The sequence below is a fragment of the Plectropomus leopardus genome, chromosome 22 (assembly GCF_008729295.1).
Source record: "Plectropomus leopardus isolate mb chromosome 22, YSFRI_Pleo_2.0, whole genome shotgun sequence".
Taxonomy (NCBI): domain Eukaryota; kingdom Metazoa; phylum Chordata; class Actinopteri; order Perciformes; family Serranidae; genus Plectropomus; species Plectropomus leopardus.
Genome location: NC_056484.1, coordinates 16937843 through 16957073, shown reverse-complemented (window position 1 = coordinate 16957073; position 19231 = coordinate 16937843). Strand labels below are relative to the sequence as shown.

The 19231-nt window shown below is 38.8% G+C and overlaps 1 protein-coding gene across 3 annotated transcripts in view; it reads right to left on the bottom strand.

Annotated features, from left to right (window-relative positions):
- The window catches only part of strip2 (striatin interacting protein 2), a 41455-nt gene that overhangs the window by 19365 nt on the left and 2859 nt on the right, over nucleotides 1-19231 (bottom strand). For all 3 annotated transcript variants that reach the window (XM_042511718.1, XM_042511719.1, XM_042511720.1), the window contains exons 2-8: nucleotides 13075-13144; nucleotides 8919-8993; nucleotides 4420-4554; nucleotides 3812-3932; nucleotides 2150-2218; nucleotides 621-727; nucleotides 149-276 (exon numbers count right to left, since the gene is read on the bottom strand). In XM_042511718.1, the coding sequence (XP_042367652.1) occupies nucleotides 149-276; nucleotides 621-727; nucleotides 2150-2218; nucleotides 3812-3932; nucleotides 4420-4554; nucleotides 8919-8993; nucleotides 13075-13144 (705 nt within the window). The remainder of the gene's footprint in view (nucleotides 1-148; nucleotides 277-620; nucleotides 728-2149; nucleotides 2219-3811; nucleotides 3933-4419; nucleotides 4555-8918; nucleotides 8994-13074; nucleotides 13145-19231) is intronic.

The window sequence follows — 19231 nt, the reverse complement described above, 5'->3', positions numbered from 1 at the left end:
GCATTTTGTGGGCAACATTCAAATCTCTTATTATGTCCCAATAAGTAAACGAGCCAAAAGAACCATACTAACAAACAGAGCACAAACAAAGAGAAGGATATGAAGAGAATGTGTGTTAATGTTTGATTGATAATTATGTGCTTCTTACCAGTATTGTCTTCCAGAGCAGCAGCAGTACTTTCTTCATGGGGAAGTGCGGGGCGTTCATGCTGCAGAACTTGGTCACCATGGTGAAGAGTAGCAGCGCAAAGGGCTCTCCATTGTACAGAGGCGACCCTGAACGGGGAAATGGTCAAAATCTGGGTTTTTGTATTGGACACATGGATATATGAATGCACCTGTTACTCTTCTGTGCTTTCAAAGTACTAACTGATAGCCATGAAGCAGTGATTTTTGTTTTTTTCATCAAAGGAATATAAAATGGTTTATTGAGAGCCAACAATGTCAGCACTGACGTTAGGCTAATTTAGGTTTTTAAAAGCAATCATAACAAATTGCTCGGGTTTTAAAGGGTTAAATTCATAAATTACAATAAAAATATATTTACAATAATATTTGACAACCTCAAGATCATATTTTTGCAGAAGTGCCCTGTATTTGTTCTATACACACAAACACACCTAGCTCATTCTTGAAGGCTTCTCTTGCCGCTTTCCATTCAGGTCTGTCGTCCTCTGTTTGAACTCTAATGGTCTCCACCATCAGGTACATGATGCTGAGTAGCACTCTGCAAGGAAAAGAAACACAGTTCTCAACTCGATCGCATGAGAGAGAGTGAGTGTGCGAGTGGTCAGCAATTATCTGGTGCCTAAAGCCACAATAATTGGCCTGAAAGGTCTACAAGTACCAAAGACATTAATATGATGGAGGAAATGATGACTCACAATGATAGAGAGGTGCAAGAGCCAGAGGACTATATGCTACCTACTTGTGCATAAAAGTGGGAGAGGAAATGATTTGTAGTCTCTGCATCACCCATTGATAATTACCTGATGTAAGTCAGGTGGTGTTTTATGCATTAAACGCTTTGTTCGCTCAACAAAGCCTCTCAGTTCAAAATAACTATAATGGTTTTCAATTTTGCAGCAGCAATTAGGAGCAAATCTTCTCCTCTAGCCTGTAATTATTTACAAGTGTTCAACTGGGGAATGCACAGACGGAGCTCTGTGTATGCGTGAGCATATGAGTGTGTATATGTGTGAGTGTGTGTGTGTGCAGGGAGTTTTGTTCAAAAATCAATTCTATTAAGCAGAAGTAGAGAATGAATGTGAGGGACAGACAAAGACTGAATGTTGTGGATTAGATGTGTGCGTGTAAACATGGCCTGATAAGAGGAAGGGGTGCTGGAGAAATATAGAAATGAATGAGGAAATTTTGAGGACCTAGATATACGGCTACGCGGTTGTATGACTCTACGCACCAGTCAAATTGCACTTCAAGTTTACATCCGTGTCTGTGAAAACATGGATGCTTCACACACATTTTCCCTCGGCAACACAGAAGGTCTACACAACCAGCACAGTTTCGAGGTGGACACCCAAGGTTCTTGAGTTATTGCCATGTTGTATGAGGTCACCTTGACCTTGACCATAGACCTTCAACCACCTTAATCACTTAATTCTTGAGTCCAAGCGGTAATTTGAGGAAACTCCCTTAAGGCCATCTTCAGAAATTGCGTTCACAAAAATGAGACGGATACAAGGTCACAGTGACCTAGACCTTTGAACACAAAATTCTAATCAGCTCATCGATGAGTCCAAGTGAATGTTTTTGAAGAGATTCCCTAAAAGTATTCTTGAGATATTGCTTTCACAAGTAAGTAGTGTAAGGTCACTGTGACCTTCACCTATGACCTTTGACCACAAAAATCTAGTCAGCTCATCACTGAGTCCAAGTGAATGTTTGTGTCAAATTTGTAGAGATTCCCTTGAGGCGCTGTGGAGATACTGCCTTCACAAGAATGTGCCAGATGGACGGACAATGCAAAAACGTAATTCCTCCGGCCTCGGCTATCAGCTGCACAAAGGCATAAAAGAGCAAAACTACAGGCATAAATTTAGGAATTGAAAAATATGTTTGCACTTTTAAGCTTTTCTTCTTATGTGAAGTGGGAGGAATGTGCTGTGCGTCATGTGGTTATATGTCTTACCTGAGCTCTGTGCTGTCTGCGAGGGAGATGGCAGGCTTTCTCACTGCACTGCTGCATGCCTGGTTGTTACTGCAGACACCAAAACACAAGTAAATAACAACATTTTAAGAGCCAACTCAGTGCATACACACAATGAATGACCAGTTTTTAAACATACACAACCACACTCTCATTTTTAATGTGGTTCCTTTTTCATGCTATCTGTGTGACCAGCGCTGTGTGTGCATTTGCCTGATTGGCTTGCTTGCGATGCGCGGCTGTGCAGCATGTTGATATGCCACACTGTGCCATGATGCCTCAGAGCAGCTTATGTAACAACAAAGAAGTGCTGGTTCCCAACTGAGGCTGACACCAGCAGCAACAAAAGCTGACTTGAAGGACCTGCTGCCATACAGTGTGTCCTCGATGGAGGGGTTTGAAGTGCGGATCACAGACGGTGTGTTTATTGTATTTCCGCATTTCACTCTCTCAGTGTCTTTATGTGTCCTTCTATCCCAGTGAACCTTGGGAGGGAACGAGTGGGTGTACCGAGGGACCAGAGCTTCAAACATGGAGGGATACTGAGAGAGTTTTTATCTTGTAAGCGAGAAGGAAACATTGACTCTTCCAGGGCTTCAACCTGCAACATGACAACCACTTATAGATCCTGTATACAGCCCTCTCCCCTCTTTTATTGCCGCTGGCCTTTACCTGAGGGTAGACACATTTTAAAAAGATATTCAATGCTTTACACCTCTCTTAAGGGCAAGTTCTGCCCTGTCTGTGTTTTTTTTTTTTCATTTTACTGAGACTGAGGTCAATTTGCATAAATCATGCAATGGTATTAGTGTACAAACACAGCATGAAGATAATTAGTGCATTTATGTAACTAATACAGACACCACTCAAGGTCAAAGCGACAATGTAGTAATGTTGTTTGTGTCAAACATAGACCCTGTAATAAAGATGAAAAACATGACAGCTCCCAAAAAGTGAAGCCAGAACATCAATGGTTCCCATCTACAGAGCATCAGTGACATTGGTGAAGTGAGACGTCTGCACAGAACCCAAAGTATACTGAAAGACAGACTGTTTACCATGCTGCCATCTTGCAAAAGATACAGAAGTATCTGCTGCTGTACCACCAGAATACGGAGCAGCTTCATTCCCCAAGCTGTGAGACTCATTAACTCCTCCTTTGACTCCAAAAGATAGAGCCGCTTTTACGGACAAATTTAAATACATCTGCCTTGTACCTTTTAGTTATATATTTGATGCTTCATTAGATTTTGATACTATAACTTAGTGCTGGCCATGGCTGGTGCAGAGGCATTAAAAGGGAGTTTGACATCATGTTTGACAGCTGTTTGCTCAAAATCATTGGTTCTTCCTGCAGATGGTCGGGATGCCAAGACAACAAGAACTTGATACCGTGGAGATCGCTACTGTGCAGACTCTAGCTCAAAATAATGCTACCAGTGTAAGATGGCAGCAGTCAAATGTGGGATATTTTGGGTTAATTTTTTTAAATGGGAATTTTTCGACACATTGTCCATCATTATATATAGTCATTGGTCTCAAAAAAGAGGGTGTTTTGATGGCATTTTATTGCACCTATAAGACTACTCAAGAAAAGTTTTCAATAACTCACATATCCCCGGCATATTCTGCACATCTACTCACTCTATCTCCATGCTGAGCAGCTCCAGCAGGGCCGTGAAGATGCCCATGTCATAGAGCAGAAAGACATTGTGTCTGGACCAGTGGAGCACATCCACCTCTGTGTCACACTCATCAAACACTCCTGGGGAAAAGATGTTGGGGAAAACAGAACACAAGCAGAGTGTTATATTAGTTCTGGGTGCTTTTTTTTTTCATGTTTCCAGCGTGTTTGCACTTTACTTTTTTAATTTTTTTAAACTGAATGCTTTTAAACAACAAACACTATATTCTTTTTCTCACAGAATAGGTGAATGACAGCATAAATCATACTTTATACATGTATATGTAAAGTATTGTGTGCTGACAAATGTATTAAGAGCAAGGACTGTTTATTATCATGTGCAGAGCATAACCATATAGGCTTGTTCAAAGCTATAAATGTGTATGCACGCCCTGTTTTAACAAGGCTGTATTTAATATTGATAACTTTAAGAAGTAAGTTTCTGTTAAAGTAAAAAGTTAACAGTGAAAGGAATTGCAACGTAACACCTGTGCTTTTTCTACTTTGACGAGACAAAATTGCTGCTGTGAAACACTATCCCTGGTTGTGCTGTATGGGGCCAACGCACCCTGCGCCAAGTAGAGGATGGCCCTGGCCACCTTTAGCCTCTTGTCTCTGTCCGTCACCTCCAGCGCGTCCAACAGCCTCATCACATATGTCCTCTGCTCCTCCACCGTCAGCTCGATCCACCTCCTGCCTCGAGCTGCAGAAAGGACACAGCAACACAGCGGGCAAGGTTATTTTCAGAGGCACTTCTTTTCAGTTCACTTCTGTTTTTTTTACTCTGCCTTAGACAAGTCAGTGTAGGCTACCGCAATATGTCTGCATCTTAAAGGATTACTTTACCCCCCAAATGACCATTTCTACATGAGTTACTCAGCGCCTGTTATGTTGAGTACATAAAGAAAGCGTTGTTTTTCTTGCATGCCTCAGGAGAATGAAGAACCCAAAAACAACTGCAAAACTGTATCAAAACATCCGTTTACATACTCAGTATACCTGTATAGTGGTTTCAAGGTATACTGCAGTATGAAAAGTTTTCAAATACAATGAACGTTTGCTTATTTACATAATTGAAAAAAAAGTGCAACTGGATGGAAATATCATTTTTATTATTATTATTTTCAAAAAGAAGACTTTTTATACACACTTTTGTTTTAAAAAAATATTTCATGTTTCAGTTATAGTTATAAAAAGTTTAACTAAAAAAAACCTTCTATTTTCATCACTGGTCACTGTAATGATAATTCTGTAATACCTTGACACCACTATATCGTATCCATTATCGTATTGTGACAGTTTCCTATTGTTGCAACCTTGCTCGTTAGCTTACTGTAGTTCTTGAACCTGTTATCTTTTATCACTCACTGTACTAGTTATCATCTGCTTTAATAGATTATTTATGCCCCAGTGTATAATGTAGTATAATTTTATTGAGAGCAACATTTTCAAAGAATAAGAACGACCTTACAAGCTAACTACAAGTCTGCATGCTCCAATAAATGCCATTTTGGGGTCTCATTTTTGAGAAGTGCTTTTGAGCTGCAGTTTTTCTCTGTGTTTAGTCCCCATAGTGTTTCTCTGACTCTTTACCTCTTGCACGTCATAAATCTCGCGCAAGAGGTAAATTTAATATCTCATATATTAAATTGTTTAGGAAATCGGGTGACTGCAAATAATCTTGCTCAAAGTGTAACCTTGATCTGGATGTTCACAGTAATCATGCTGTAAAATGTGCATGTAAATAGAGACTGACTGATGCTTTGATGTTTCTGTCATTAGTTTTTAACCTTATGTTCAGGCCCACTGAATCGGCTCTGGAAAGAGCTAATAGCTAGTGAGTGTTGACGCATAAAGAGCAGTAATTAATAGTCAGCGGCTGTGGCACCATGAGGAGAAACCAGACGTACATACAGTATATGTACGTCTGCTACTACAACAGAAAAAAAACCATTTAAAGAAATGCACGCCTTCTCTGGCAAAGACACAAGCCTATTTGTTTTTAAACAGTGTAAGTCTTCTATTCTTAGACTCTTCATTTGATTACACAGACTGTAATGGGCATTAAGCAGTGCAACATCATCATGATCAGTAGAGCTCAGTGCTTCTTCTCCTTAAGATATTCTGACTTGTGCTTTCTACTCATGTCAGGGAAACAAAAACGCTTTCTAATTCCAGTACCGTCCCTAGAAAAACTTCCTCTTCTTCTGTAAGGAGCTTAAATTAGACGTGTCATGATAATCACAGTGATTTGGTTGAGTGACTGTTTGGGAATTTGTGGAAAACATTGATGGGCACACTGACAGTGGCCCTGACATATACACACATACACAAAGAGTACAAGTCAAACTGGAGAACCACCCACTTGACAACTAACATACAGTGCTGACTGAACACACAAAGACACATGCGCTAATGAAAAGACTATAATGCAAAGAGGCAGCTCTGTGCTCTATCTCTGTAAAACAGAGAAGCTCTCATCTAATCCTGCTATTCATTACTGCTCAGCTTGGAGACGAGGTGTGACGGATGAAGAGGATGAAACTTGTCTCGCTTTGTCTCCAGACCAAAAGGAAAGATACCACTGTGACTACCGACCTTTGTGGCTTCTTCTTTGCTCTCAGAATGACATGAAACAACATATTCATCCACAAAAACCCCTATGTTGGATGAAATTACAACAAATGATGATTCTTTATTGTCTCTTTTTTTAATGTTTCGCTAAGAATTAAAAGTTATCATTTCAACAAAAGCCGAGACAGAATGATTTAAATTATCGGGTTTCAGGCATAATCTCTTGTCAGACAGTAACTAATGTTGGAAAAGCTGCTTTGTTCCCCGTAACCAAATTTTAATCACACGGTTAGGATTGGCCGTCTTCATTCTCTGAACAGCTTTAAAGAGCAGAGCTTTGATGTGCCTGGTCACCCTCGTCTCACACAGGTTGGCTTAAAAAACCCACAGCAGCACACTGAAGAGCAGCGCTGGCTTGTGTTGCACTTCAGACGTGAGAAAACGGAGCTGAGCTGAGTTTAACACATCCGCAGCTTTTAGTGTGAAGTTGGGGAATGCACTGGAGCGGTGAAATGGTTTCATGATCACAGTTGTCAAATATGGAAAAAGTCAATTTTGTAATCCTGGTAAAACTATTTGACTTTATGTGAATTTTTCAGTGGAATAAATAAATAAATAAAAATAAGGTTGTGTTCGGGTTAGCTGTTGAGTAAAGTTAGAGCCCCAGGAGGAGTGCTAAATACTCTGCCAAAAAGGTTTGTTATACACAATGCACTGGTGGAAATGTTTTCACCGGTTGAGAATTGGCAATACTGTTTTAAATGCAAGAGCTATCAAACTAGGATTCATGGTTGTATATTTAAAAAAAAAAAAAACAGGATACAGCATTGGAGGCGGGGCCCTGTTTATAGTGACTCAGTTTGACTTCCCAGGTAGAAAATTAGATCAGAGACTTTTGTCGGTCGAGCTACTAACCTCCAATTTAGCCCTTTGTCGACGTTACTGGGGATAAAATAATTTCATCTTGTGGCTCTTCTGGAATTTCATAATGTTATAAGACTGAATGGACCAAATCTTGATAGTTAAAGGAGTCATTTCTCCAGGGGTTAAGTTAACCCTTAAAAGCCCAGCATTGTTTCTAGGGACTGGGCTGAGCTGTGCAAGCCCCGAAAGAGAATTGATGGGCTTTGACGCCTATTTGGCATAGAGGCCAAACTGTAGAATTACCACTTTGGGGTCTGCTATGTGATGCCATTGGGCCCAAAGAACACAAATTACTGGAGAATTTTTCTTTAGCATTCAAGCCCATGTGAAGTAACTTTCATTATCAGTGTTTGATCCACTCAGTCTGGTAACATTTCGAAAATCATTTTATGCTTAAATTAGCAGAGCGATAAACAAGAAGTTAGTCCCTCCACCATCAGAATCTGGTGCGCTTGCTCTATGGGCCCAACGATGCAGAAGATCCAGGTAATTTTATATTCTGGAAGTCAAACTTTTTGGGCTTCATGCGCAGTCGAGCAACTTTCATAAGAATACATGCAGGCCTGCTTCAAACGCTGTATCCAGTTCTCTTTATTCATCTGTGGCAATATGTAGCTGGATTCTCATGTGATCTCATGATTCTAGTGTGATCTTGTGATCCTGTTAAACTGGCCACCTCAGACGGTAACATGATTTGGTAAAACATGGAGGAGGAGATTGAAGTTGTAAATACAGACACCTGAAACACTTGAAATTTGTGTTTTTAGGAACATTAAAACTTCCATTTTAAAAGAATCTTAGTGTTACTGCATTAAATGTGTTGCCTCATGTGAAGCAGTTTTTTGTTTGTATGAAAGTTCCAATTTAAAGATGAAAATAATCAAATAAAGTATGGTATGGATGGTAACATCTTCATTTAATTTACAGAATAATTATTGTACCGTGATATATACTATTATTGTGATTTAAAATCACATGGGACACGATAGAGGGTTTGGGTGTCCTCGCCCACCTCCGAGCACCAACCAACACAGACTGCTACAATGTGAATACGCCTGTACTGTATCTATTTATCCATTTCAGTTGCAAATGCCTTCAGCACACATTTATTAAGCGAGTACTGCATCATGAACATTTTGTTTGGTTAACCTTCACCATCTCACTTATGGAAGCTGTTATCAAACACTAAACTGGAACAACGGGGACATTCAGAGCTGCACAAACAGACTCCGTCCTGCTCTGTCAATCAGCAGTTGGGGAAGCCGTCAAGGTCTCTGTGATAAACAACACTACTGGCTGTTGACTTTAGTGTGTTTGCCAAGACCCTATTTTGCTTTGCAAGTCTTAGTGACACCGATTTTGGTCTCAAACACACTGCAGACTCTGTTTTACTCTTTCTTCGCGAGCCACTGACAGCGAGAGGAACGATGCACCTTGTATCCTACAGGTGATCTAAACACATTAAAGGATGTGCCAACAGCTTATCCAGAGCCAATTAACACAGACACACCGAGACAGAGACGGACGGACATACAGACACACAGACACAGAGAGGGAGAGAGAGAGTACCATGGCTCCTGAAGTCCTCCTCAAAGTAGTCTCTGTTCAGGGCAAACTCTGGCTCCTCTGTGTAACTGTAGAGCTCTGTGGAAAGAATACAGTAGAGTTAGGGCTGAAGCAATTCATCAACAAATCAATCGAGAATCAGAAAATGAATCACCAACAACTTTGCTCATCAATTTATAACTCAAACATTGTAATCATTCTAATGGAAGGAAACATCCCCTCCAACCTTTAAACTACGGAGTAAAGACGTCCACTCCAAGCAATGGCAAAGTAGAGCCAAACTAAAATTTGGGAACAGTTTAACTTTTAGCAGCAAACTGCATCCAGAGCAAAGCCCCCACCAATCAGAGTCCTGTAACTTACCTGTTATAAAGAATTTATATGTTCTGAAACACATGAACTTGCCTCTGGCAACAGAAAAAAATAATTATTGCAGCAAGCAGCACTTCACTACTGCTTGGTTTGCTCTCGGCATCATACTTCATTTGACATTGGAGAAATTTTGCTAATCTACAGAAAGGTGTGCCCAAAAGATTCATGTTATATGGCAACAATTTTTAATCTATACAGAAAAATCTGACACCACTGATTTTCAGTTTTGTACAACTGACTCCATATTATGTAAATTTTATTTATTCATTACATATATTTCTTATCTATGTAGTTATTTATGTGTTACTTTTAAATGTTATCTTATGTTTTATATGTCTTTCTTGTAACTTATTATTGTTTTTAAGGAGGAATTTTAAATGACGAGTAAATCTATCTTGTACCTTGTACTTATTTTTTGTCTTTTTTTTTCCCCTTACAGTATTTTTTATTATGTTACTTTTGTGTCACCTACAATTTTTGTTGAACTGAATTTATTTATTTATGTATTTAGTCTTGATTTGTTTTTGTTTTCAATATTTACATGCGTTTGTTTATGAAATCGATTCTGTTTGGTGACTGAATGGTTCATAAGGGATTGGGCTCTGTTGGAGCAGAAACATGAGGACGTATTTTGTGTTTATCTGGAATTTGTTAAATTTTTATGACTTTACTAGTAATAGGCCTTGATTAAAAACAAATATTTTCTTTTTTTGTATTTTTCACAATTTTTGAACGTTTTATATATCAAATGTTTTAATTATTTAATCAAAGGAATAATCAATCATAATAATCAATAATGAAGCAAAAGTGAAGTTGCAGCCCCACATAGAAGAGAACAGAATAAAGAGGAGACAGGTGAACTCCTGCAGGTAAACTGTGCTCCCTACAGAAGCAAAACAGACAAGCTGTCCCCTCAGTGGTGATCTCATCTGTTTCATGCAAAGTGCACGTTGCCGTACTTCTCCTCCTGTTCTGAGAGCTGGCGTCACTCCTCGACCCCGAGGAGCTGTCACTGGAAAGCCACTGTGATTGTCTGTTTGTTTGTGTGTGTGCTTGCCAATGTGACTAACACTCAGCTGTCGCTTGCTGTCTACCAGGAGGACAATCATTTTGACATTAAATCAGTGTTGTTATTCAACGTCTCTCTCTGCATATCACCTGGATCTGAGGAAAAAGCTGGTGCAGGAGAGGAATCTAAATTATACACTTAAAAAAAAATCCTATTATGCTTCAGTACAATCAGAAACATTTATAAGCATTGTTCAGTTCTGTTCGTCTGTGATTTATGCATCTTTGAGCATTTATAATTCAAGCTCCAAGTCAAGCATGACCTGTCATTGAATACACAATTTTGGAACAACTCAGTAGTTCTGAATGTATAATCATTACGCTTATGATTATGCATAATATTAGTCATACAATGTGTCCTATGTCTGGAAAACATGTCGGGACCAGAAGGTTTTATTCTGTGCCTTCAGCAGTGTGTCAGCTTGTTGTCTTGTTTTCATGAATAACACTGTAACATAACACAGCTGAGGAAAAGCTGAGGAATGCACAAGCAGAATTATGTGATCCAATCAACAGCACATTGTTGTCTGTGAGTGAAAACAACGTATTACTGTAGGAATTCTTCAGGTGAAATGTTTGGTTAATTACTCATAATTTTAGCTATAAGTCTAATTCAGATTGACATGAGAGGAGAATTTGATAAAAGCCACTGAGAGTAAAAAAAGGACACAATCAAGTAAGTAACTAGTCAAGATGTGTGTATAAAGATATATAACCAACCAGATTTACACATTTGCGCTCAAAAATTGAGTCTACAGCCAAACTAGCTTCTCTGTGAGAGTGTTAGTAAGCAAAGCAGGCTTTGAGCTATATGATCAGCATCCATACATGTTTCTCAAGACATGCTGTTCCTTTGCTAGATATCATCTTTACATTACTGCTTACCATGGTAGTATGCTAACATTTATTAGGCTGATGGGAATCACATAAGTTTTGCAGGTATTTGACCATAAAGCAAAATATTAGACACATTTTGACTTGATGGTTATAGGATAAATGAGAGTCTGGACATCATAAAAATTTCACTGCAATCAATCCAATAGTTGTCAACATATTTCACAGAAAAAGTCAGCCTCATGGTTGCGCTAGAAGAAAAGTCGGAAATCTTTACAATCTGTGGGATTCATTAGTTGCTCAGAAGTAATCTGATCAGATTTCTATTGGACTGGATCAAATTTTGAGAGTGGGCTGTTGAAAAGGGGATTCATTTGGTGCTGGATTTGTTTAATATTTACAGTGATTAAGTACATAAAATAGACATTAGGGCCCCCTATTAAGCATTTCAGCACAGTAAAAAAAATACAATAAAATGAAGAATTTTCCCTATAAAATAATCCTCCAAATAGCTGTCAATATCAGACTAAAATTGCTTGATTTTAACTTTCATTTATTACTTAAATACAACACTGACAACATAAGTTGCTAACATCTGCATACACTTAAAGTGACCCAACACCAGCTATTCTTCCTGTTTTTACATAACTAGTAGCCTACGTTGTGATTTGTTGTCCCATTTAAAGCACTGGTTATCCAATGGTCTTTTTTTTTAAGATTATTTTTTGGGGCATTTCCATTTATTCATAGGATGGTGTGAGAGAGACAGGAAAGGTGGGTGAGAGAGGGGGGAATGACACGCAGCAATGGGCTACAGCCCGGACTCGAACCCGGGCTGCTGCAGAAGCCTTAGGCACATGCGGCACACGCTTTATCCAGTGAGCTAGAGGTCACCCCCAAATCTGATCATCTTGATTAGTTTATGTATCTGGATCAGGATAATCAGTTCCAATTAGCACATACAAGTAAAATGGATTAACTAATCCCAAAACATGGGATACCCAAATCCAGATCATTCTGATCCAGATTAAATTCTCTCAACAACTGGGCCCTGAGAATTACGAATGTACAAATTTTATGGCAATACATCCAATAAATTTTTGAGATACTTCAGTCTGAGTGGACAAACTAGTGGACCGACATCATCATCACTACAACCATGTTGTGGCATGACTGAAGCCCTTGAAACCTGAACCAAAGTGGCTTGATGTCTTTCAAAAACACTGGAAGAAGTTACAAGTTATAAAAAAAAAAAAAAATCACCTGAAATTAAGCAGAACAAACAGTAAAAGGAGTTGTTTTTTTTAAAAGTTACAAAATATAAAACAAACAAATATGAAGATAAAATAGTTAATAATCCTTAAAATAATATTAATAACAAATGTAGCTTTCTGGACATTTTCCCCTATTTTTCAAATTATGATTAACTTCTTATGATTTCTCTCTCTCGCTCTCTCTCTCTCATTTTCATGTCACCTTCGCCTAAGTTCTTGCAGTGTGCTGGACATCTCTCACCAGGTTGCCCAGTTCCTTTTTAGCCATGTCTTTTAAAGAAATAAGGTTTTAAAGGATTAAATGCACGTGAAAGGCATCTGAACGCAGCACAAAAATACTGATGTCGTACTAGGTTTCAAAGGGTTAATAAGGACATACACATCCATGATTGGAAAACCAGATTTTAGTTAAAGATATGTAGCAGACATGATTGCAGAATTACAAATACTTTTCTCATCATTCTAACAAAGAGCAAGTACATCAAATGCAGCAACTAATTAACAAGCAGAGCACACGATGCAAGCTTTTCTTACAGTTATCAGAGACATAAAGGTCAATTTTACAATCATTTGGTAAAAAAGCTGAATGTTTAGTAGCTGGTCAGTCTTACCTGAAAGCTCAGAAGTCAGAGTGTCCGTGTCTCCGTACTCAAACTCCAGGTTGGGAGACTCCATGGAGCTCTGTGAAGAACAAAACACACATGAGTTATACATTATAGTATGACACTGATCTCAGCTAAATCACAAATGTCCCGCTGACACCCACATGCAAACAGATACTCAAAACATACTGCAGGCTATTCACATTTTGCAACACCTACCACTACTTTGTACTCCATTTGCGGTCACACATCACCCACTCACACTCTCCAGGCTTGTTCATGGTTTCATTTTATCTTGTGTACTCTTGATTGGCCGCTGCTGAATATCCAGGCAGCGCTGATTAGTCATTTACATTTTTTTCTCTCAGATCTCCCTCACAGTTACAGATGCTCTCAATGGGCACACACAGCTCCTGCTTTGATCAGGCTGATCGAGCAGTTAAAGGATGCTCCTCTCCCTCACAAAGATCCAGATGCTCGGGTGGAGCAATAAACTGCAGTGAGGAAGCACTGAGGAAGCAGTGAGGAAGGAGAGGGAGCAGGAGTCAACACGGCCCCTTATTTCAGAGCAGATTAGCTCCTGTATGCATTCGAGGGTCTCTTCTGGCTGCGACTTAAGCCTCACCCTGTGATTAGCACGAGACAGCTCACACTCTTTCCATGAATAGTTTCTATGAATACACTCAGAGGTTACATGTATGTTTGCTGCAACCTTGTATGTCCAAAATATCAACTTCTTAAAAAAGACAACAAGCCTTGCCTTGAGCTTGCTGACAAAGTTGTATCTGGAGGATTTTGAATGAAGATCATGTGTACACACAAACACACAGTCAGTGTGTGTCTGTGTGTTAGAGTTAGAGAGGCAAACACGGAATATTCACTGTGAAAGGACTTTTTCCCTCCAAAACAATGAAACCACTTTTGCTTTAACTCATAATTATGAAGCAAATGATCATTACACAACATAATGAAGAATACAATAATGGCACTGGACCGGTGTTAAGAATGGTTCTCTTTCGATGTGTGGTAATTTCCGGTATTGTTGATCAAATTTACGAGCTTAACACATGTATTTTTGTGCAAACTGGTATTTTTCATTATGACACGTTCTGGCAAATTAAAAAACGGCCTGCATCAGCAGCCTGTGCAGACACTGTTGTTGAGCACAATCAAATATTTGTTGCATATGACAAACATGATTAACGTACTATCGACAACTGTGACAAACTGTTGTCATTATTTGAGGTGTTTTTTTTAAGTTGTATGATTTTGGGGAATTTTTATTGAGAAAACAAATTGTTCATGACATTTATGCAATTTGGAATGCAAAAACTTTGAAGCTCAATTAGCCAACCTGTGATCAGTTGCTCCAATCTCAACTGATTAGATTAGATTGATGAATGAGAGGAGCGGCTGCTGCAGAGGTGAAGAAAGCATTTTCTTACCCAGTGCAGTAAATGGTTAAGTTTCACTTTCAGTGTGCCTGATGTTCTCCTGCTCCGTCTGTGCCCAGAGTATGCTCTGCATTTCAAGAATGTGGTACACTGACTAACCCAACGGTATATATTCGAGTAGTGCTCCTCATGACGGTCCAGCTCCAAAAATAAAAAATCAATATGTCACAGCCAGAGTTGTAATCGTGGCGAGCCGCCAAATATAAATGAACGTGTGGGAAACCCTGGACATACTATTGCAGAAACTAGTGTTTCACCAGCCGTGCACAGTTTACTGACGAGCATGGGCCAACAAGATAAAGTAGAAATTTCAGTAGAGGTGGGATGGGTGCGAGAGGCGCATGTTGTGTTTGTTAACTAGGACATAAAAGTGATTTTTGGGGTGACAAGATGAGAAATGGCAGAGTTAGTCTCTCAAGAAAACTAAAAATGTACCAATATGGCTAAATTTTTTATTTGAAAGATGAAAGTGATGTCCTTACTGGCTACGAGTGACATGGTGCACTGTTTTGAGCTGAACTTTTGTCAGATTCCCTGTTTCTATTTACTCTTCAAAAGCACGGCCATGGACAAGAAACAACTAATTCACTAAGTTGAAATGAGGAAATATCTATGTATAGGATACCTCCTTGTTTCACTACAAAAACCTAACCTAACCTAGATTCTCAGGGAGCTGAAAGTTTCCGGTAAATGATCATCACTAATAACAAGCTGTTGGCTATATTTTATGTCCGTCTATTTTATATTTTATTTATATTTTGTTTTTAAAAAGTACAAAATTATAACGTCTAACTCCAGTCTGGAGACGACCACACAGCCGATAGGCACGTGGTTTGTTTACATGACGTTACAGGAGTTCATATTTAAGGGATTAAATGTGAATAGACAGCGCCAGTGTTACGCAATGCGATGCAGTGTACCAGTCCAGTCCAGAGTTTGACTTAATATCAAACCAGTTTGAACATTTTTACACCCGCCCAAAACCAGTTTCTTATAAGCCTTACTTTGATTGTGCAATTATGTCTGCCATCAGGTTTGATCTCTGCAGAAAATGAAGGCTCGATTTACAGCACAATGGAAGTGTATCAACCACCCAAGTTACCCAAAAGGATCAATGTAAGTCCTTTGCAGTTATGGCGAAGTTACTTCAGTTATCAACTGAAGTAACTGTGGAAACTGTGGTAGATATTAGCCTCAGGGGAAAAAATGATCCAGTTATCTTTGCAATAACGCCACTAACAATATGACTACTTGTAAACAATAGAGGGGAAAAATTCAGTGTTTCCACTTTAAAAACATAAGTGTGTAAACGGGTTATGAATAATGTCTGGGACAAATAGAAGCTTAATAGTAGTAAGAGAATTGTCCTGGTGACTGGAATGCTCATAGTTTTTATCTGTTTGTCTTTAGGGGAAAGGACGTAAACTGATGAAATTTCTCTACAGGGACGATTAAAGATTCATTTTATGTTAATGAGAATTTCATACAAAAAAACTCTTAGCAGCACTGGGAGGCTCCAAGCTCTGAATGTTACATGTATTTAACCCTGTGAAAAGCGCCTCAGGGCCCGGACTGTAAATACGGATGCGCTCTGAGTCAGCTCCCTTGGTTAAACAAGTCTGCGTGCTGTCATGTCTCCTATAAATACCTGCTGCAACCAAGTCAGCATGAACTGAAATATACAGGACGTCAGCCGGCAGTTTGTTTGTGACGCAGAGCCAAAGCAATGAGATTTGATGTTGTTGCTGCACTTGTAAATCAGGAAATGAGAAATACTTCGGATCGCAGATGATTCAACAAAATTACCCACAACTCTCTGAGTGTGAGTGAAAGCAGCCTGTGGGCGTTTGTGACCAGGTGCTGCCTGACTTTTACAATCAGAGACAAGTTCTGACAATCATCGAAAATCAACTGAAGCAGGAAGTAGGATTTTTTTTTTTTTTTGGTAGCATCCAACTTATAACCTTTTCTTTGACCTACAACTATTTGTTTGTTCGATTGTCCTTTAATGATTGAATGCAAATATAATTTTTCTTCATGCATCATATTTAATGTATCTATGCCCTTGTAAAGCACTTTAAATTACCTTGTGTCTGATGGGTGCTATATTAATAAACCTCCCTTTCCTTGCGTTAACATACACTTGTTTTAATGCTTTATTCCAGTGCATTTAGAAAATGGAAGTACAGGGTGGCTTTGTCGTTAAAAGCACCATTATTTCATATAAAGATTAAATTCCGATCTTTCATCTCCTCTTAAGTTCTGTCAGCTCCCTATACTTCATATTAGAGCTGCAAATAAATTAGTTACAACCGAAAATTAATTGCCAACTATCTTCAACACCGAATAATTGCTTTGGTATCTTTTTAAGCAAAAAAGCCAAATATTTGCCGGTCTGAGCATCTTAAACATGAAAATTTGATGTGTTTCTTTCTCATACATGATTACAAACTGATCAGTTTCGGATTTTTTTGGACTGTTGGTTGGATAAAACAAATAAATACCATTTGAAGATGTTACCTCTGGCTATGGGAAATTATTTAGCTATGAGCATTTTTCAAAATTTTTCTGGCATTTTTCAACAAAATGATTAATCAAGAACATAACTGGCAGATAAATCAATAAATAAAAATAAATACCATCATTATGTTATTCATGGCCTGTGCATGACTTCTTCATATTGATCTGGCTGCAAGAGGCCAATTAGACACACCAGCGTCAGTGCGTGCTGTCATATAATCATGTGTTGAAATCATTTCTTATTTTATAATATCATGGCAATTAGTTGTTTAACACTGTGACTGTAAGAGGTAAACTCTCTGCTACTGTGCAATCAATGCCAATTAACAACGAGCTCTATTAAAGGTCACACTTTTAACAGCTACCACTGTGCCTTCACATGAAGAACAACCTCAGATATACCACAGCTATCACAGACTTTATGTGATATCATCTCTGCTGCAGGCGGCTGTTCCATCACCAGCATTCATCCACTGCTGCCGCTGCACAATCCCTTCCCATTCATCCTGCTGTTTGATGGTTTACTCTGAAAAACGAAAATAGGGCTGAGACTTGTCATGATTTTTATAACTGATTAATGTGTTGGTTATTTTTGATTAATGTTTTTGTTCCGACTAATAAATGGCAATACATAATCATGGAAAATGCCCATCCTTTTTTTTCCTTTTTTACAACCAACACACCATCTAAGTCAAACAAGCTGCACACAGTTCTTATTCATAATTCCAGTTTTTTCCATTCACTTCCAACCTAAAAAAAAACAAAACAATGATGACATCACTAGCATGATCATCACTAGCGTGATCATCACGGCAACCTCTGCTTGGACTTCAAGACAGCCAAAAGTCTACATCACTGTGTGAAGTTTGAAAGACATGGAGTTTGTTAGTAAATGTAATCTGATGGCCTACACTAAAATGGGTTGAAAAAGCACTGTTGTTATAAGAAACAGCGTTCTATTCGTACGTGAATTAACAAATGGCGTAGTTAATAACACACTCAATCCATTCAGCGCTCTGTTGCTCCACCTCTCAAAACGGAGTCCCCAAAGTGCGCTCTGCCTTTCTGAGAGCGCGGTGCCGAACAGTACATTTCAACAGTGTTTAAAATCTACGAATCCACTCAGTGAGTATTTTCGAACGCATCCATGGGTATTCAGAAAAAAGGGAGGGTCTAATGAAAAGAAGGGCTGCATTATAGTAAATGGAGGATGTGGTCTTTATGTTACTTCCCATACTGCAGACAAGCGGCAACCTACGGGGCTGAAAAATGAGGCCAACCTGGAAGTGACAAAACCTAGACCCCATGTTAAAATGCCAAACTCTACAACAGAAAAACATGTCTGCAGCCTGGTGCAGTTTTGGTTTCTAAAGCTAAATTATGCATTCACGACTTAAGGGGTTGCACAACTCACTGATTTAAATGTTATTAAGAGTTAAAGTTATGCAGAATTAAAGGGCACAGCCGCTTGAGTGACAGGTTGGGTGCCGTCCATTTACAAGACGCCACAACAAGCGTAGGCAAAGCTGTTGCTATTTCAGTGTGTTTTCAGTTCGGGAAAATTAAATGTAACGGATGTTCAGTTTTTCCAGTAAATACATTTTATTTTTATGTTTTTTCACTTGCAGAAAGCATTCCCATTATTATTACTACAGTTAACCATCTCAGTAAATGCACCATGCTTACTATACCAGCTATTTGCGTTAGGGTTATCTCCACCCTTACAGTCACTCGTTGCTCAGAGAAACAAATGCGGCGACAACCAAAATGACAGACTCAAGGCTTCGAAACAGTCTACAAACCCTTGGGTGATTTAACTGGGGCTACATGCATTATTTTATACAGTCTATGACAATAAATTAAAAGTTCTGATTGCTCAACAGGATTGCTGGAGTACCCCTTTAACTCCTTTAACCAAAATTCACACTCTAAAAAAACATACTTTTTGTATTAGCTGTTTAACCATTTATTCTATTATGTGTCAGATAATTGTGAAAAGCCTGCCATCACAATTTGTCAGATGTGATGTGTTCAAATTGCCTATGTAGTCCAACCAACGAAGTACAACCCGCAAATATTCAATCTGCAGTCTTATATAACGGCAATAAGCAGCAAATCCTCACAACTGAGCAACATGAACCAGAGAATGTTTGACAATTTTATTTGATACCAACTTAAACATGATTACACAA